The 21,146-nt window shown below is 37.0% G+C and overlaps 1 protein-coding gene across 2 annotated transcripts; it reads left to right on the plus strand.

The window, feature by feature from the left end:
- Positions 1 to 1,081: 1,081 nt before the first annotated feature.
- LOC113113010 (glutamate--cysteine ligase catalytic subunit-like) lies at positions 1,082 to 19,850 on the plus strand. Of its 2 annotated transcripts, XM_026279095.1 has the most exons (17): positions 1,097 to 1,231; positions 1,307 to 1,358; positions 2,441 to 2,553; positions 3,473 to 3,655; positions 5,238 to 5,351; positions 5,690 to 5,748; positions 6,204 to 6,340; positions 6,715 to 6,789; positions 7,384 to 7,500; positions 11,873 to 12,011; positions 12,277 to 12,389; positions 12,535 to 12,627; positions 16,483 to 16,587; positions 16,768 to 16,849; positions 17,021 to 17,133; positions 18,297 to 18,417; positions 18,772 to 18,973. In XM_026279095.1, exons 3-17 carry the CDS (start codon positions 2,450 to 2,452, stop codon positions 18,951 to 18,953), a joined length of 1,737 nt encoding a protein of 578 aa, XP_026134880.1. In that variant the 5' UTR covers positions 1,097 to 1,231; positions 1,307 to 1,358; positions 2,441 to 2,449; the 3' UTR covers positions 18,954 to 18,973. The 2 variants fall into 2 exon arrangements, with proteins under 2 accessions (XP_026134879.1, XP_026134880.1); XM_026279094.1 differs by lacking the exon at positions 1,307 to 1,358 and having other exon boundaries at positions 1,082 to 1,231; positions 18,772 to 19,850.
- The last annotated feature ends 1,296 nt before the right edge of the window (positions 19,851 to 21,146 follow it).

The raw sequence follows: 21,146 nt of genomic DNA on the forward strand, positions 1-21,146 counted from the left end.
CATAATGGGCGTTGGAGCTAGTGGCAGTTAACAGAAATTTGACAATGCAAAACACTAACAATCACGACGATGACAAGGGAATCTATAAAAAGTGACTCCTGACCTAATAACCTAATTGACTTTTCCCATTTACATTATTAATATACATATACAATTTCAAATAACAATTAGGGAATATGTTGTTTTAATGGTTTAAAAAATATAGGGCAAAGGTCTTCAACCCTGCTCCTGGAGACCTATTGTGCTGCAAAGTTTATTTTCAACCTGCTTCAGCACACCTGTCTGTGTATTTTACAACAGGGTTAGGGAATGTCCTGTGTAAGTCATTTTATGGGAGCGCATCTGCAGCATTTTGTTATTTTATAGTTATATATGTGTGTGTGTGTGTGTGTGTGTGCATATATATATATATATATATATATATATATATATATATATATATATATATATATATATATATACTCTCTTGCTAAATAGCCAGCATATCCCAATGTATTTAAATAATATTTTTACACGAACACAATAGAAAAAATTAAATAAAAGACTTACGATTGTGACTTTCATATAAGAAGAAGAGAAAACAATACGTGTGATAAAAAACAACCGCTGAACAAACGCCCACGCTTATATTTTGCATAGTCATGATTATAAAAGCTCATTAAATCAGATCGGCTTCAACTGCATCTCTCGGTCACCACCACAATAATGAGAGGAAAGGGTTGCTGAGTCATTAGATGACGTCACGGCGTCGGCACGGTCACGTGTACCCGCAAAGTGTCTGTGCGCGAGGAAGGGACTGACATAGCTCGCGCACTCCTATCAAATATCAGCTGCTCGCAATTCGACACTGCTTTATTCCGTAACAGTCGAAGTGGCTGAAACCGTAACCCGTGCTTGACTCGAAACGGCTCGGAAGCAAAGAGCGGATACATCCGTGTTTATTAAAACGAATCACATAAGGCCTAGCGTGTGCACTCGCGAGTATTAAACTGATTACTGCACGTGAAGTGTCAGTTACGCGGTTGAGGAGAAGCTGAAGTCGAAGTCCATAACAATACGCCAGGGATCGTAGGTTTGTGCTATGGGCTTACTGTCACAGGGTTCGCCACTCAACTGGGAAGAGACCAAGAAACATGCGGACCACGTTAGAAAGCACGGCATCCTGCAGTTCCTCAACATCTACAACAAGGTCAAAGATCGACAGAAGGATGTGCTGAAATGGGGAGACGAGGTGAGGCTCTTTTTCATCTTCATAAATGCACTTTATAATTGCATGTGATGGAGAAACACGTGGTTGCGTTTTTAGAGGCAGCATGCAGTGATGCAACGGACCAGACTCGGATGCTGCTTGTGAGCAGGTGCGCCGTTCGGATCACTTAATGTTATGCATGCTCGTACACTGACACTTCTGGACACACTTGACTGTGGATTTATGATTCTTAAAATCCTTCAGGTATAAAGGCCGATGTTTACAATATTGAAATTAGTTTTGTAGACGCATGCAATTTGTGTTTTTGCGTGAATTAATTTGCCAAACTAAAACTTCACTCTGTTTCGATGTGGCTGAGCACGAGCAAGGAGCCAACAGTTGTCCATCCACTTTCTTTAGTTATGTTAAAAAATGATCCCAGGGTAAAGTGGGTTGAGACAATGCTCAGTGGAAACTCAAATATGATATATTTTGTTTTGACTTCACTCCATGTTCTCCCATTTGTAAGTGTTGATTATTAGAGTAGAGAAAAATCACAGTAATAAGGTATTGCTGGGTGCATCCAATGTTCCACTGGTATAGAGTATGTATAATGCAGCCCAGGCATGTGAAGATCTGCCCACAGTGTTTTTAGTTCACAGATTTTGTGATGACAATTACAAAATCCCATTTCCAATGGATGGGTGGGCGGTTCGTCATCTTATAGTGAGCTCTAGCTCTTTTTTTTTTTTTTTTTTTTTTTTTTTTTCTTAACCATGTGCTAAAGTAAACATTTCAAACAATGGCGCCTAAAATTTTCACGTACAAATGAAAAGTTCATGTAGGATCAGCAGGCTAATGTCCATTTCTAAACCTCCTTTTGAAATGTCTTTTCATTTCAATACCTTTGTTCGGCCAGATGTCGTCGATGGATTTATGATAAAACCTGCGGAATGTTGTTGGTTTAGGTGAATCCTTTGTTCCGCATCGCTGGACTCAAAAGGCAAAAAGAATGGAATGACCTCAGTCTACAAATATCACACTGCAATTTTACTTTCATAATCAGTGTGTCTAGAGAAAAATAATACTGTGCTTTGTCATTGTTGGGTTTACAAGGCAAATCCACTCACTCAGAATATGCTTAATACCCTTAGTGAAAGCAACGGTGCTTACAGAAACCATTGTTACTTGTGGGTAATATTTTGTAATTTGATGAACCATTGTAAAAAAAGTGTCTGAAACATCTTGCAGGTGGAGTACATGTTGGTGGAAATGGATGATAAAAATGAAAAAGTCCGCCTTGTTCTGAACGGGAAGGATGTTTTGGAAACCCTTCAGGAAAAGGGTGAAAAGATCAACCCCAAGTGAGTAACGTTTTAGTGGGATTTTTTGTACAGTATGTCACAAAACAGGTCAGACTTTTTGATCTGGTAACATGTGCAGGGTTTTGCTATGAATCCAGAAATGGATTCTAACACTTCTGACCCTTATTGCACCCATTGAAGATTTTTTTTTTTTCTTTAACTGGGTAACCTGAGCCTAGCTGGTTTGTCCTTTAGTACACTTTAACCTCCTACAGGCCTGTAATGTTTTGCAGCCAATCCCTCTTTTATGCATGTGTCTAATCAGCCAACAAGATCGATAGTATCTTTTGTACCTGTACTTCTGTTTAAATGACAGCCTCATAAGAGTCAATTGAAGCAGCTAGCTCAGACAGCATATTCTTGATTTTAAGTTTATGATTAGTTATATGTAGAAGGGAGGAATGGCCTTTTGTCTGAACCTGTCTACACAAGCCCTTCTAAGGCTAAGCGCTACTGATGTTGTCTAGCTGTTGACCGTTGCGTGCAGTGTGAAATGAGAGAGCCGAGGCATTCCTCATTACTGCTTCTCTACTGCACACACTGAAGAGCATAGCACCCCGTCCCAACACAGAACATGGACAGTCTGAGATGCCACCCATTTATATACAGTAGACTGATAGATTGGCCAGACTTGTATTTCTCCATTTTAAGGTGCTAGATTTCGGAATTGATTTTCTTTTAAAATTTCCAAACTTTAGAATCCAGAGTCTACTGATATGACAGCCTTGTCAGAGCATGACATGACATGTTTTCTGTCTGTATAAATCTGTGCTAATTTGTCTACCAGTGCTTGTGCTAGTGTTCACATTCGTACGTCCCTTTAGATGAAGAGACCAAATATTGATCTCTTGCTTTGTAATCTTCAGTTTTTTTTTTTGCGTTTTCTTAGTAGTTGATTGTGATCCTTGCATGTTTGCAGCCACCCCACTCTCTGGAGGCCAGAGTACGGCAGCTACATGATCGAAGGGACGCCCGGGCAGCCGTACGGAGGGACCATGTCGGAGTTTAACACGGTAGAAGACAACATGGGAAAGCGGAGGAGAGAAGCTGCATCTGTGCTTAGAATGAACGAGACTCTCCTCACAGTTACTTCATTCCCCAGGTAATTATATCATCAATCCTTAGCTGTAATCCAATAATAATATCCATATCTACCCAAAGTTGAGTAAGCTTTGCTAAATTTCCGTTAAAGGGATACTCCAGCCCAAAATGAAAATTTTGTCATCAATCACTTCCCCCCCCATGTTGTTCCAAACCCGTAAAAGCTTTGTTTGTCTTCGGAACACAATTTCATAACGTTACGGTTGAACAACTGATGGCAGATGGACTATTCTGATGATGCATGTCATACTTTTCTGGACCTTGACAGTGTAACTTACACAAGCCTCCAGGTTTTCATCCAAAATATCTTAAATTGTGTTCCAAAGACGAACAAAGCTTTTACGGGTTTGAAATGTTATTGGGGTTAATAGATTAATGATTAAATTTTAATTTTGGTGTGGAGTTTCCCTTTAAGGTTGCCTTTGGATTTAGATTCAGGTTTTTGCATCAAGCACAGACCAGATTATAACCAATTTCTTGACGCAAGATGTTTTCCCTGGTTATTCCTGATATTGTCTCAGTTGGTGACCTTTTACACTTTTAATAAAGTATTACATTTACAGAAAACGTCCACTAGTCACGTCACAGTAATGATGCATTTCTGTGGACAAAACATATCTGAAGTATAGTGGACAACACAAAGTTAGCTGCTGTGGGGAAAAATGAATGACCCAGGTTATGCAAAACATGGCAGCTCTTTATATTATGTTGTCAAACAAACTCATAAGCTTCTAGGTTACCCTGTGTGTCAATGTCTGCTGTTCTTCAGTGCATAACTTGCATGTTTTATCACTTTATCTTCATCTGTGGAAGTTAGAAAATTCTGCAGATTTTTCCATTTTGCACCCTGGCAGAGAGCAGACTTCATTGAACAAGTGCCACTGAGTGCCAAACTGAGCACAGAAGAAAGGGAGTGCGATTAATCTGACTACATAACACATTTTGCTTGCGTGTAGAATTTGAGACCTTCAGGCAATTGAATTTGTATGAGAGAAGTAGCTGTAAAAGGACTGTTGTCTAATAGGGAGTGAATATAATATGGACTAATTATTATATACAGGTGAGAAAACCTACCTTTTACCAATAAACACTTGTCCTGCTTTTGTTTTTCTTTTAAATGTAGCTTTTTTTTCTTTCTTTTTGTAGATGGCATTTATGAATATGATATGCCCAGAGTTAGTCATGGCACAGGTCTTTTTTTTTTTTTTTTTTTTTTTTCGGGGATAAAAAAGACATTTAAAATGCGTCGTTTTGAATGAGCTGTTTCGATCCACTGAAATGAAACTGTTGCAGCTTTAGCAGTTTTTGTATTATATATATATATATATATATATATATAGTTACAATAAAGTTCAAACATTAGCTTTTTTTCCAGCATAACACTCCTGGATGTTTGAGTGATTTGGGTGTGCCATATGTGTGTAGACGGCATTCACCCTTTAGCCCCAAACACTTTATTGACCATGATAAAAGATGCAGGCTTATATTTGTCTTTGCATGTTTTTACATCCCTTGTAGAGTTGCAGTCTAATATGCAAATGTGTGCTGTTCTGAACTCTTTGCGATGTGTGTGTGTGTTTTAGGTTAGGCTGCCCAGGCTTCACTCAGCCAGAATACAAACCCACACCTGTTGAAAAAGGGGTGTCCAAATCACTTTTCTTCCCCGATGAGGCCATCAACAGACACCCTAGATTCAGGTGAGAGAGGAGTTGTTTGCATAAGCTCGAGCTCAGAGGCATTACACAGGGATTATGGGGAGCCCAGTTCAAGAGACGATGGTCTTTCACATTCCAGTAGCCAAGAGCATTGTGCAAAGTGGTGTTCATCTGTAGAGTCACTCATATTTATGGTCAGTTAAGGATTTCAGCAAACCTAACTATAAGTACTTAATTCATCCTGTACGGTTTGTTCTACAGACATGAATTGTACCAAAACCAATATTTGTAAATATTTAATCCATGGTTATTGCAACTGAAAAGGGTATGAATGCATTAGGTGATGCACTAACGAATCTCATCTGTTTCATGTGTTATAGCACTCTGACCAGAAACATACGCCACCGGAGAGGAGAAAAGGTGGTGATAAATGTACCAAGTAAGTGTTTTGATGGTTGTTTGTCTTTGTAAAAGATAGATTTCGGTTTCTGTAGTTGAAAGGAAGTCTTGCTCTGAAATAATAGAATAAACCGAGTATGTGGTTTCATTTGATCTGCTCCTAATGAAAGTGAATGAGACCCATAATAAATCAAGATGAGCAGAAATGTTCACTTTTTAAAATTTGATTAATCGTGCAGCCCTATCTGAACTAATACAGAACTCACTTGAGCCACATAATGACTTCAATGTCTTAGAGCTGCATTACAGAAGAATCTGAACTGTCTCTGTAATTGAGTTTCAATTGTTTGGTAGCATATTCGGACTGCAACATGTCACAATTTTTTTGTTTGAGCAGGTGATTATTAACGAAAAATAAAATAAAATCAAGATGTTTATTATATTTCTGCATGATTTCTGACATGTTTTTTAATTGCTTCTCTTTCTCCTTAACAGTTTTTAAAGATAAAAACACCCCGTCTCCTTTTGTGGAGGCGTTTCCAGAGGACGATGGGGAAGCTGCCCGGGCTGCCCTGCCTGATCACATCTACATGGACGCCATGGGCTTCGGCATGGGAAACTGTTGCCTGCAGGTAAAACAATGTATTTTCCTCCCAGAAACCTCTCTCACTACCTATGTTTCCATTACCCTGTTTGTATGCGCATACTGAAGTATCACATCAGAAACGAGTTATGAAGTGCAAGTAATTTATTATATGTGAAAATTCTTATATTCAGTGGCCTCTACTTTTGTTAGTGATATTTAGTGCCACTTAGTGATGATTTTGTTCTCTTTGACTTGTTGGATGGAAACCGTGCTTATTCACAAATGTTTATACAATATTCAAATTTTACTCCTAAGTTGAATTTGCAACTTTGGACGGAAACCCGGCTACTAATTTGCATTGAGGATATCTAAATCAAGTGTTTGACATTGGGTCTGTGTTGTCCACCCCTGCCATTTCAGGTGACCTTCCAGGCTTGCAGCATCAGTGAGGCACGCTACCTTTATGACCAGCTGGCCACTTTCTGTCCCATAGTGGTAAGAGAACACGGGTTTGGGGAATTCTCACAACAGAAACACAATGTCTTATGAAAAGGGTCCAAAACCAGAAAGTAAACTTTGCTTCACAGAACAAATGATAATTAATCATTATGTGTTTATACAGTTAAATAAATGTGGGGAAATGGTCAATGCAGGCGAGGCAAATTTTATGCTTGATGTGACAGCTTGCTAAAAATTGGGCATCTTTACCACACATGAAGTTATATAGGTAACACATTACAGTAAGGTGTCAGTTGTTAACATTGATGTATGAACTAACAAAGACTAATAAATACTTGTAACAAATGTATTGTTCATTGTTAATGTTAGTTAATGAAAATACTCATATGAAGTTAATACAGTTATTCATTGTTCATGTTAGTTCACACAATACATTAATGTTAACAAGCACGACTTTTGATTTTAATAATGGTTAACTACTGTTAACCTTATTGTAAGTGTTATTTTAATATAAAAACCGACCCTCTTCTTTTTCACGTTCCTGTGTTGTTAGCAGTTGTACAACCTTTAAGGATGCCTTTAGATGAAGCTTCAGAAATGCACTCAAAAGTTCTGTGTGTGTTTGTGCAGATGGCTCTCAGCGCTGCCTCACCGTTCTATCGGGGCTATGTCTCAGACATCGACTGTCGATGGGGCGTGATCTCTGCATCGGTGGATGACAGAACCAGAGAAGAGCGGGGCCTGGAGGTGAGATCCTCTTTACCATCATGCCTATACATAAATCAAAGTAGGGCTGGGCGATACATAAAAATAAATTATATCTCGATATTGTCAAATTTTTTACGATATTCGATATATATCTCTATGTTTGCGTTTGCATTTAAATAATAAAAAAAAACATGATTTTCTTTTGCACAAAAACAAAAAAAAAAAACAATTTAGATTAAACAGCTTATTTAAGCAGTTAAAAAAATCTAGACCAAGAGATCACTTACTGCTTTTTATTAAATGAATACATGTAGGCCTATATGTAACTGAAGCAGTGCAAATTAAGTACAGAAAGTGCATTCTGTCAACTTTTTAGTGGATGCAATTCACAATTTATATTATGCAACTGGGATAAGTATTTTATTTAAAAAATTTTAACAAGTTTTTAAGCTAAGAACACAAGTCTGTCAACTGTCTGCGGTTTTAAGAGAAGCTCTGGCATGTTCCTACTGACATTAAAAACCCTCTTAGATGGGGAGCTAGTTGCTGAAGCACATAGCTATTTCTTATATATTAATATATATAAATGAATACCAAAAACTTTTGCATTCTCTCTGTCTATAATATGGAAACTGGTAAACGTATCAGTGAAATTCCCCAATAGTAATTCCAATTGGCCATAGCCTATGTTTCTCTATTCAAACATCAGCGGTCGAGTAAGTGCATTTATTTTGCGATCACAAATGCAAACAATACAGTTGAGATCTCACGACAGAACACAGACCGGCTGAACGACGCTTTCATTAGATCGCTCAATTCCAGCTTGTTAGTGTTTTCAGATTATTGTCGGCGGCTCTTCCGCAATGAGGAGTGAGCACGTGCGCATGGTTGCCAGATTGCTTAAAATAAGCAAACACCGGGCAGAAAATGTATCCTTGTAACAGTGGAGCTCTGATTCGGAGATTTAAACTCTTGTTATCTGGCAACCGCTATCATTAAGCTCTCATAGTAGAGGGGCGTAGAGCAGTTACAGGTTCCTTTTTTGGACATTCGGCGCGTTCTTTTGGGAAAGTATGCTTGAATTTGAAATATTCGATATTCCCGATATATTCAAATTTTACATCGTCGTCAAAATTATTCCAGTACTATCGCTAATATTCGATATATCGCCCAGCTCTAAATCAAAGGTACTGTAAGAACATTATTGTGAGAAAAAGACTCACAATAGATATATTGTGTACTCAATACATTGAAATACTGTCTGTATGGTTACGCACTGCATACCTTCCACACGAGTTTCCTCAAATATTCGTTACTGTTGTCTGTATTCATCTCAGGACAAACGGTGATAAAGCTTCAGAAAGCATTCTACAAGTAACCCAAACAGTGCAACTAATTTCTCTCGATGCACCAATGATAATTATGGGTGATTTTAACCAATGTGTGCTGGATAAGACCCTGAGAGACCTTTACCAGTATGTCACATGTCCAACAAGACATAACAGGACTCTAGGTTTGTTATGTTTCCATAAAGGATGCATTTAAATCTCTCCCTCTTCCCCCGCCAGGAGGGACGGACTATAACTGTATTCAACTTGTCCCATTGTATCGTACAGCCCTAAGAAGGGAACATTTTAATCAGACAGTCTAAGAACTGAGCTGAAGATTCCATCTCGACTAGGGATCGTTATTTAAATGAATGATCAAGGTGTAATCAAAGTGATATAAAGAGAACAACTATTAAAGATCAGGAGGTTGAGGTTGTGTAATCATACAAGTATTTGGGATGTGTGATTGATAACAAGCTGAATTTTAATGTAAATGTGGAGAAGATTTGTAAAAGGGGCAAGCAACGTGTGTACTATGGAGACTGTCCAGATTTAACATTGTTAGATCCCTGATGACTCTGTCTTAGAAATCTTACACTGAGTCTGTTTTAATATTTGCTATGTTATGCTGGTATGGCAGTCTTGGTATGAAGACTGCATTGGTGAAAATAGTTAACACCAGTAGTAAGATTTTAGTTCAGCAGAGACATCCTACTGACCTATATAATCGACAGGTAGTTCGAAAAGCACAATCTATCTTAACGGTTACTTCCCATCCTCTCTATTCTGAGTTTCAGTTTTTACCTTCAGGACAAACGGGTATTCTGCCTGCGTACTGCTCAGAAATGTCGTACTGCGTATGCATACTGCCAAAATGTTGCTACGCTGATATGGAGAGGAATTGTTGAATAAAGTTGTTATTTTTGTTTTCTTCACATACAAAAAGTATTCTCGTCGCTTCATAATGTTATGGTTGAATCACTGATGGCAGATGGACTATTCTGACCATGATTTTCAGACTTTTCTGGACTTTGACACTGATATTTATTTGGTAGTCTTTCAGTTTTCAGTCTTTCTTTGGTTTTCATCAAAAAAATATCTTAAATTGTGTTCCGAAAACAAACTAAGCTTTTATGGGTTTGGAACGACATGGGGATAAGTGTTTGACAAAATTTTCTTTTTGTGGTGTAATTTTAAAAGAAAACGAACCCCATCTGATTACTGCTTTTGAGAACTTCAGAGGGCTCCAGACTGTGGCCATTGAGTGGTTGCATTGGTGCGACCACAGTGTTGTTCAACTCTCTCATTTCTGTTTCTGTTTCAAAACTAAATTGCGCTACTCATTTGAGTTGCGCAGACTGCGATGCAAACCAACTTCTCCAGTCTCAGAACAGCCAAAGTTGAGTTTGCGACACTGTTACAGCACAAGCGCTGTGAGATCCAGTGAGAAGGGTTTGAATTCGCTGCAGAATTAATAAAAATTGCTGTGAGATCTAATGAACAGCATTCAAATTCTGCTCAGAAATCTGTTACAAACAGATCATTTGGCAGTGACATAGAAAACCAGTAACGTTACAGTGTTTCCCACAGCCTTGCACTCTATTTGTGGCAGCACGCCCTTGCCCCCATATATAAATGCCAATTTAAACTTGCAGTGCTCATATTTATTTAACAAAGTCAAAGCCTTTTGGAAAATCTTTTTGTGGCAGTCAGTTTTGTCCTTGTTAATCAGCTTTCATTCCCCACTGATATAAATTATGGGTAAGGTTAGTTTTAGGGGGAGAGATTTAAGGTTTAAGTCTATATTTTTGAACAGTAATGTTGATCCAGGATCATTAGATGTTGTTGTTGTTGTTCCAGGACCATGTATTACTTGGCAAAATCACGGCTACTGTATTTAAATATGTAAAAGGAAAAAGAAAAGCCTGACTCAATTTGCACACATGAATATGTTAATTCTCCTCTTAAAATTATGCAATGTTAACTGTCACAAATGTTTTTTTTTTTTGTTTTTCATTTTTTGTTAGATAAAAATGTTTGAACTTAAAGTTTAAATGTTTAATATCGAATGACAGTAAAAGCAACATGTATAATAATGAGCAAGTTTGTCAGTAGATCTGACTACTGATATCAACAGTTATCAGTCAATGTCAGTGATTAATCAGCTGATGTTTAAATGTCAAAAAAAAAATTGAGTATAGCCCTATTCGGACGGGACTAGTTTTACAGGGAGTCGTTAGAGAAATCGGTGTTTCACAGACGTACTTGGTGATTTTAATCACGTCCGAATCAGCCATGTCTTTGTTTTTCTCACACAACCTCTGTGATAATTCCAGAGCAAATTACCTACCGTTTCAAACTCCGTGATCCTCTGAGAAAACTAATCCCGTCCGAATGCGAATGTCTGTGATTGCTGGTGATATTTTATTTCACAACGCGTTTCCTTGTGTGTTTTGGCCAACGTGAATTACCGTAGATGCTCTTACCGCGCGGATGTATGATATATTTGCTTAGCGGCAAATAAATAATGATAAAAAAATAATACAACTAATAAAATCAAGAGCAAGATCGCGTAAACTGTTAATACCGGCTATTGTAATATCAGCATCAGGTAAGATTACTCGCGTTCATTTATGTACTCAGTTACATAATGTTTTAATTACATTTAATAAAAAAAAAAGGTAAACAAGTTAAACTAAAGGAACCACACATTAACATGGTTTTGCTATACTAGCCATTTAGTATTTATTGTGTAATAATACTAAGGCAATCATTCTGAATGAATGCAATGCACGCATACAGAGCGCGTGATCTCTGTGACGCCCAGATACACAAATCAGACCCTCCCACCTCTGTAATAAACACGGAGATGTTAGTCCCGTCCGAATTGGTACATGAAAATCACAGACGTCAGGTGGTAAGAATCGAAACTCAAACGTAGTTTAGAAAAATAGTCTCGTCCGAATAGTGCTTATGTCGCATCATGTCAGTTTCTCACATCAATTATCCTGCTTTTTTTTTTCTCGGTTTCTGATTTTTTTTTTTTTAAAGAAAAAGTGAATCCATGTTCTGTTTCTCTGCAGCCACTGAAAAACAACAAATTCAGGATCCATAAATCACGGTACGATTCGATTGACAGCTACCTCTCCTGCTGTGGTGATAAATACAATGACATTGAGCTGACCATAGATGAAGATATCAACAAACAGCTCTTAGATGCAGGTAAAGAAACACACACTGGAACCCTGTCTACAGCAGCTTGAGGATCACCTCAAACATAAGTCTTGCTCATTCCTTTGTCCTCTTGTCAAAAGATCCAAGTCCACTGTAGACAGCATTGTTGCTTGTAATGGGTACTTTTTGCTTTCAAAGCGACACAGCACTCGTGTTCAGGGTAGATGGGGTGTGAAGATCATTGAAGCAGGCCGTTGCGGTCTGTCAGCTCTGTGTGCAGTATTTTCAGTCGCACTGTATTGCACTGTTGCAGGCATCGACAAACTGCTGGCACAGCACATTGCACATCTCTTCATCCGCGACCCGCTGTCGCTCTTCCAAGAGAAGATTCATTTGGATGATGAGAACGAATCGGACCACTTTGAGGTAAAGTTAACATCGGATTTTCATTGTTCTAGCAAACTGATCAGCAACAAAGTGTCAGTATTAGACCAGTGTTCACTTTTGTAGTTTGAAAGATTTGTTCAAATTGCATGTGAAAGTGAGCCATAGTTTATTTTGCATGTTGCAGAACCTTCAGTCAACCAACTGGCAGACAATGAGGTTCAAGCCGCCCCCTCCAAACTCTGACATCGGATGGAGAGTCGAGTTTCGTCCAATGGAGGTATTAAACCAACAGCCGTCTGCCGCTGTCTGTGTGCCAAATGATGCAAGCAGACGCGGCTTGACTGGCTGTGTGCTTAGCAAAGCAAACGTCAGTTCTCCGCTACCTAGTTTATTCAAGCACATGCAAAACTATTCATTTTCTACTGACAGAATACACACACTATAATGAATATGAGACAAACTTACAGAATGTTACATTTTATTATTGTGTGATTCAACACAAAGATGTTTTACCAGCTAAGAAGATCAGCACTTTTAGAGTTTCATCTCCCTTTCTGATGTGAGCAGAAGTATTGGGACAGTTGCCTCACGGGTCTTTCTTAGTGGTCAGCTGTGTCCTGTCCTGCATTAATTCTTCACGTATTAAAAGCAGGGAATGTGTCTTATGTTATATCCATTGCGTCTGCATTCTTGCATTCGACGATGACTCACACAAACCAGGATGAAGACAAGGAAGCCGACTCTGAAAGAAAAGCAAGCAATTTGGATGCTAAAAGAAAAGAGGAAGTTGATGAGAACTAAAGGGAAAAACAAAGAGCATGGAGAAATCAAGAGTTTGGAAACTACCGGGGACATCAGCAACCAACAACGACCTGATCAGCTGAGAAATCAGCTGAGTTGATGACAAATCATAAAAGCTGTGAAAATGAGCCCTAAAATACATGTCTGTAAAATCACCAACAACCTCCAGAAAGCTGGGGTGATGCTCGGCCAATCTACAGTCCGCAGGAGAATTTGACACAGAATTACAGAAGCTACACAGCAAGATGCATACCTCTGATCAGCACCAAAGATAGAAAGGCAAGATTTTGGAACTGAGTTGATGGACCGATGAGACAAAGATTAAACTTTATCTAAGTGATTGGAAAGCTAAAATGTGGAGAGAAAAAGGAACTGCAAATGATCCTAAGCATACAAGCTCATCTGTAAAGCTTGGTGAAGGTGATGTCATGGCATAGACATGCATGGCTGTCTTTAGAACAGGACCTCTTCATTTTAATGATGACTTTATGTATGATGGCATTTGCAGAATTAATTTGGAATGGTTCAAAATCATCTTGGCTACCTGTATTCAAGAAAATGCCACCAAACTCATTAGAAAGCACTTAATATTGGATCAGGACGATGACCCAAAACACCCTGCAAGTTAACTCAAGGACTTCATCAGGGCAAAGAAATGTAAAGTCTTAGATTGCCCAAAACAATCTCCAAATTTAAATTTGATTGAACATTAATCTCACCATCTGAAGAGCAGACTAAAGACAGAAACTCCCCAGAACAAGCAACAGTTGGAAATGGCTGCCTTAAAGGCTGGGGAAAAGCATTTCAAAGCATAAGACCAAGAGACTGGTGATGTTTATGGGTTGCAGACTCACTGCTCTGATTGCATGCAAGGGATCTGCAACTAAAATATTAGCTTTTAATTTTTTACATCTGCCTTAAATTCAACTGTTCCAATACTTGTGCTCACATCAAATAGTGGGATGAACTCTAAAAGTGCTGATCTTTTTATTTGGTAAAACATGTATATGTCGAAAGACATTCTGACATTCTGTAGTTTTGTTGCATACTCCTCTTTTAATCATATATATACGCGCGTACACACACACACACACACACACACACACACACACACACACACACACACATATATTTACATTTACATTACATTTATTCATTTAGCAGACATTTTTGTCCAGAGCGACTTACAGATGAAGACAGTGGAAGCAATCAAAAACCACAAAAAGAGCAATGATATTTCGTCCCCTTGGAATTATAAGGTTCTATCTGCGTTCTGAGCAGTTTTGAGATATTGAGCTTAAAAGTTTTTGCATTACATATAGGAAAATGTATATGGGGAACAAGTTTCTTTCAAACATAAAAATAACAGGGACCCTAAATGTATTCTAAATATACAATATCAAAATCCTATCGAATTTGTAAATGGGGATTTTTGGAATGAGTCAAATGCAGATAGAACCTTCTAATTCTAAAAAAAACACTTTTCACTTAGAATTATAAGGTTCCATCTGCCAAAACATTATTTGAACATTGAATATAAACTTAATGTTGTAACAATGTCTCAAAATGTGTTAGAAAGTGGGCCAGGTAAAATGGCTTTCTCTCTAGACATCAGTATGGCTGAAATAACATGCTAATGTTTATTGTTATAATTAAGACCCAATCAATTAAATTGTTGACTATTTGACCTTTAAGGCTTAATATTGACATTTTAAGACTTTAAAAACTGCAAAAAAAAAAAAAAAGACATGTTTCAGCAAATTAATTCATAAAGTTTAATAATCATTGAAAAATGATTCACTGACTATATATAAATCACAAAAAAATGTCAGAATCATTTTTTAAAACACATAACTATTATACTCTCTGTGGCTCATTTTTTCAAACACAGACTTTATCTGAGACACTTCTCCCGTTTCTTCTTTTCTGAGTAGCCCCCAGCTCTTTAATTTGTAAACTGTTAGGTGCAGACACTGGTTCCCCACTAGTTTGTCTGGTAAGACCCTATGCCCTGCTGCATCTACCTTGTTACCTGCCTGGAGAAAAAAAATACATGTGAAAAAATACATATTTAAACACAATATTTATATTATATATATTTAGCATCGTATCCCATTGAGTAGCTACACAGTGACAGTCTACAATCATTCTTAAATCGTTTTAATACTGAGGTAACTGCTTTAACGATCTTTCACTTGTTCACATAACGATCATAACTTACTGTAAACGAACTATTTTGAGTAGGATAGGTTCGTTAGTGTTTTTTATTTTTATTTTTTTTTTATTTTTATTTTTTTTTTTAATCTTAGTGCTTGCCTCTTAATATCAGGAACTATAAAGCTAGCACTGCTGGCTAGTGTGGTGTCTGACTATGAAAACAATCTTCTCAGCAAGACCTAAAAAAATAATGAACTTGCCTGGAATTCGAGCTGCGTTCCTTGATAAGATCGTCAATAAAATTGTAGATCTTTAGGTTTCTTAAAAACTTTGTTGCATGCCATAATCCTCACACTGCGATCTAAAGCCGGTGACACGACATATAAAGTTGATCCTGATTGGTCCTCTTCTGTGAATTCGAAATGCTGATTGGCTCACGCAGATAGAACCTTATAGAGCCAAGTTAGAGTTTGTCTTTGTAGATAGAACCTTTTTGTTTTTTTCAATAAAAAGTCCCAAAATATACACAACTTCAAAAAAACCATCACATAATGTAAATAAGTTGTCACAGAATAAGAATATATATGTGAATATAATATGTGAATAACTCAATTTTGACAAAAATGTCAGATAGAACCTTATAATTCCAAGGGGACGATTTAAGTGTTATAACAAGTCTCAGTTAGGTTAACACCGTACACGTAGCATGGGATTTTAAATAATATAATAAAAAGAAAACAGATAGAATAAAAAATAAAAGAATAGAGCAAGCTAGTTAGAGGTCTTTACACACACACACATACATATACAATTGCATAATAAATGAAAAGAAAATAGAATATAAAAAGATTAGAAAGGTAGTTAGATTTTTTTTAAGAATAGAATTAGAATAGTGAGTGTTAAAGTTAGAGGGTCAAATAAAGATGGAAGAGATGGGTTTTAAGCTGATTCTTGAAGATGGCTAAGGACTCAGCTGCTCGTATTGAGTTGGGGAGTTCATTCCACCAGAGAGGAACATTTAACTTCACTTGCAGAACGCAAGCTTCTAGAGGATATATATATATATATAAATATGCACAGGTTTGATGTGAGTTTCATATATGCAGTCATTTGATTTGTGCTTTGTTTCTTATATCTGAACGTTCCGTGCATTTCTACCTATTTTTTTAAACAGGTCCAACTGACAGATTTTGAAAACTCTGCTTATGTCGTGTTTATCGTTCTCCTCACTCGTGTGATCTTATCGTATAAGTTGGATTTCCTCATTCCATTATCAAAGGTTGGTTTTCTCTTTTTGTGTTTTGACACGTTTTACCTCTTGGTTACACTGCTGAAAAACTGGAAGATATTAAATGGCAAAAAAATAAAAAATGATAATAAACCCTCCAAGAATTAAACCTGTGCATGCGTGACATTTGTATTTCTGTTCATTAAAGCACTTCAATGTGTTTTGGTTTAGGTTGATGAAAATATGAAAGTTGCCCAGAAGCGAAATGCAGTGCAAGAAGGCATGTTTTATTTTCGGAAGGATGTCTTTAAAGGTTAGTTGACATTAAAGTTAAAAAGAGGTCACTATCATTCATATCAACATTGTGCTGTGACGTTTTTCTAAAGGCACTACTAAAATCATGTGGTCATTTCTGTTGCTGCATGCTGGTTCCATATTTCCTTTAAATCATAATACATTTCTTGATTTGTATTATTATTTAAAGGCTGCAACCCAGTGTTAGACCCGCCCTCCACAGCTCAGAATGGAGTGGAGAGTGAAGCTAAAGACGGTGAAGAGTTCACACTGATGAGTATTGACACCATCATCAATGGGAAGGTGAGTGTCTCTCTGCTCTTTAACTTTACTTTCCGGAGAGTTTTAACAATAGGCTTAAGTGGACTTTATTGCACTGGCTTCCAATAGCTGCTCGCATAAAATTCAAGGCATCGATGTTTGCCTACAAAACTACCACTGGCTCTGCACCCATTTACCTAAATTTGTTACTTCAGACTTATGTGCCCTCTAGAAGCTTGCGTTCTGCAAGTTAACGTCGCTTGATTGTGCCATTCCAAAGAAGCACAAAGTCACTTTTACGGACTTTTAAATTAAATGTTCCCTTCTGGTGGAATGAACTCCCCAACTCAATCCGAGCAGCTGAGTCCTTAGCCATCTTCAAGAATCGGCTTAAAACACATCTCTTCCATCTTTATTTGACCCTCTAACTTTAACACTCACTATTCTAATTCTATTCTTTAAAAAATCTAACTACCTTTCTAATCTTTTTGTATTCTATTTTCTTTTCATTTATTATGCAATTGTATATGTATGTGTGTATGTGTAAAGACCTCTAACTAGCTTGCTCTATTCTTTAATTTTTTTATTCTATCTGTTTTCTTTTTATTTATTTATTATATTAGTTAAAATCCCATCCTACGTGTACTGTGTTAACCTAACTGAGACTTGTTATAGCACTTATATATCATTGCTCTTTTTGTTGTTTTTGATCGCTTCCATTGTCTTCATCTGTAAGTCGCTTTGGATAAAAGCATCTGCTGAATGAATAAATGTAATGTAATGTAAATGTAAGTGGGTAGAACGATGCTCAATTCTTAAACTTTATTGTGTGGTGGTGTGTAGGGCTTGTCGCTGAAGGATATCATTATGTTGAGCCGGCATAAGTGATCGTGCCCATAAAAAAACAACAACTATTTATTTAATAACACTATATTTCTCACTGGGTAAAAACATATTATTAACATAACATAATGATGTTTTTCCCAATCACAATACAAATCACTTTGAAAACCATTCAATGAACAATTTAATTTAAATGGTAAAATTTTAATTGTGCAAAATATGCCGAATGAATTATAGGCTAGATGTTTACACAAAGTACAGGAAGCATACAAAAAAGGCAACAAAACTCAAAATAATTTAAATTAGACATTGCCCAGCCCTAGTGGTGTGTTTCTTTCTGTCTTTCTTTCTTTCTTTCTTAGGAAGGGGTGTTTCACGGCCTGATCCCAATGTTGAACTGCTACCTTGAGAACATGGAGGTGGATGTCGACACACGATGCACTATTCTCAACTACCTGAAACTCATTAAGAAGCGTGCTTCTGGTATGCAAATGCACTACGGTTAATTACAGTGTTAGTGCTTTTTTGTTTTTTTAAACATTAAAAAAAAAATCCTTTGCAGATTATTTTTTGCTGATTGTCTTATTGCAGTCCCATTGTATTTACATTTATGCATTTAGCAGATGCTTTTATACAAAGTGTCTTAACGTTCATTCAGGCTATATATATATTTTTCCTTATTACTATGTGAATTGAACCCACAACCTTTTGTGCTGTTAATGCAGTGCTCTACCACTGAGCCACAGGAACACTATTTGTTCAGTTATTGTCAGATCCAGCAGATTGATTGTGTGTTGTTTCGGTTTCTTTTAATGTTCACTACTGTGTTCTTCTCAGGTGAGCTGATGACGATGGCTAAGTGGATGAGGGAGTTTGTTGCCAGACATCCTCAGTACAAGCACGACAGCGTCATTACAGACAAAGTAAACTACGACCTGGTGCACAAGTGCGACAGAATCGCAAAGGGGCTAGAGAAATGTCCAGAACTTATCGGAGACCCGGTTAACAGAGGAAAATGAAGCCTGCTCGAAACAAAAACCAACCGTATATATATATAAAAAAGCTCCTTTGCATGAGAACGGAAGACCACTGCTGTCCAGAAAAAAGGTTTTAAGAAAATATTGAAAATAGCATGTGTTGATGCTGAGGTCATCCAAAGGGTTGTTGAATTTGTAAATGGCAGATTTTTATTATTCGCAAATTATTTTAATAGCTTAAACAGATCCATGATGCAATTGTTCTCTGATGTGTACATATTTCATGTCGGTCTGACTTGATTGAGAGATTATGTAAATGTAGCAAACACTGAATTGTACACTAGTAATATTTTCGTTGAAATGTAAATACTGTACTTCATCAGGCATTTACAAGTGTACTTGCTTTTTTTATGGTTGAAACTTTTGACTTGCTTTACCGATTCTTTTGGCATTTAATATTGTGCCAATTAAGAGAATGATTTGAAGGCACTGCTCTTGACTGAAGTCTGTATGCAGCACTGACTAACCTGAAATCAGGGGAATGGGAAGTAGAAGACCGTAGTCTTGTGTTTTTCACTAACACATTCTATTTTGTAATTTTAGTGTTTGAAGGACAACTAAATGTATACCATCTGAAGTGTCTTGCTCGTTAAGCTTTACATAGCAGCTCCACCACTAGAGGGTGTAGATGATCTTTTTATTAAATTAATGGAAAGATGAATAGAGTTAATTTATAGTTTGTTAGCTTTAGTCTCATTATATGGCTTCAAACAAAGTGATCCCTGTACATATTTCAGCTTCTTGAATGGAACACCTGCCTTTTATAGAGCACTGTAATCTCTTTAGCATTCAAGCCTTATGGAAACAATTCTTTAAACGCTGTTTGTGTGGAATGTTTGTTCTTTAAAATTGAGTTCATTAAATCATTTAAGCATCAGACTATTGTTGCTGACAGTGTCTATGAGCTTACATCGTCATGCAGACAATAAAAGCTGTTACACAAGCACATGCCCGCTGGCTGTTTAGGTTTGGTTGGTGTCAGACAAAATGTTTTTGACGGCATTATTTTATTGGACAGTGGACTGAGTGTGCTCTGTGAACTAGTTTCAATGACTAGTTCAATGATTCATTTTACCTGATTTTCATTAAACAGAAAAATCTTGTACATTTATATTGGCTTGAAATGCAAATTTTAGTGGTCATTTGAGTTTTTATTTTTAATAAAAAATAAAATAGGTCTTTAGATAATATTAAAGTCAGATTAAATGACAGCAGAAATTAGATATAATGCTTCCACAATTCAACTTACTCAGGTTCTTTATCTAAGAAACATTAAACCGTGTACCAAACACTGCCTTACAGGTCAGCATCAATTCAGATGTTATTGTGAATAATTTACTGCTTTGCATTTTCAAACCCAAAGCTGTCACTAGAACTCACAGAGCTTTATAGAAGGACCTCTTCCGGGTCCAAAACGAAGGCTATACCTCTAAATAATGTTCAGTTGTCCTCATCTAATGATGCCAGGAACTGTTAATTATGTCTACTGACTTGTATACGGCTTCAAATGAATAACATTTGCAAATGTGATTCTAAAGTGATTGACATATGATGCAAAATAATGGGACTTTGTATCACATTGTATCATAAAGAATCAGCACACTGAGCTATGACCATATATATATATATATATATATATATATATATATATATATTTATATATATATATATATATATATATATATATATATATATATATATATATATATTTATGCTTACTGACATAATTTTAATAGTCTCTCCAGGGTGTAACTACGTAACAAAATTCCATACAATTTAAAAGAATTAGACACTACAATATCTATATAAAAAGATTAACGATTAACCACTGCTTTCCAAAAAAAGAAAATGTTACATGATTGTTGTGTGGTCCACGTGAGCACGTTTGGTGGAACTTGTGACATTTTTCCTGTAATTGTTCATGGGCCCCTTGATGCGCTCTCTGCATCAGTGCAGCTCTGTGATTGGCCTGCTTCGGCTCCAGATCATAGCAGCGCTGTGATTGGTCTGTTCTAACTTCAGATGAATGGGGTGACTTTTAGTTCGCGAAACAGTTCAAGCCATGTAAATTGTGCAGCAGCACAATTTTTAAAACAAGCCGCTAGAACGCGCGTCATAATGGAACTCAGAACGGTAACGTTAACGTTCTAAATCCATTTGAAGCACAATAATTGT

Source organism: Carassius auratus, chromosome 13 (genome assembly GCF_003368295.1).
Source record: "Carassius auratus strain Wakin chromosome 13, ASM336829v1, whole genome shotgun sequence".
NCBI classification, from domain to species: Eukaryota; Metazoa; Chordata; class Actinopteri; order Cypriniformes; family Cyprinidae; genus Carassius; species Carassius auratus.

Coding starts and splice junctions, on each gene's coding strand:
- LOC113113010 (XM_026279094.1), top strand. CDS start 1,082: ATGGGCTTACTGTCACAGGGTTCGCCACTCAACTGGGAAGAGACCAAG. Junction 2,554..3,472: donor GGTGAAAAGATCAACCCCAA/GTGAGTAACGTT, acceptor GCATGTTTGCAG/CCACCCCACTCTCTGGAGGC. Junction 7,501..11,872: donor GAGAAGAGCGGGGCCTGGAG/GTGAGATCCTCT, acceptor GTTTCTCTGCAG/CCACTGAAAAACAACAAATT.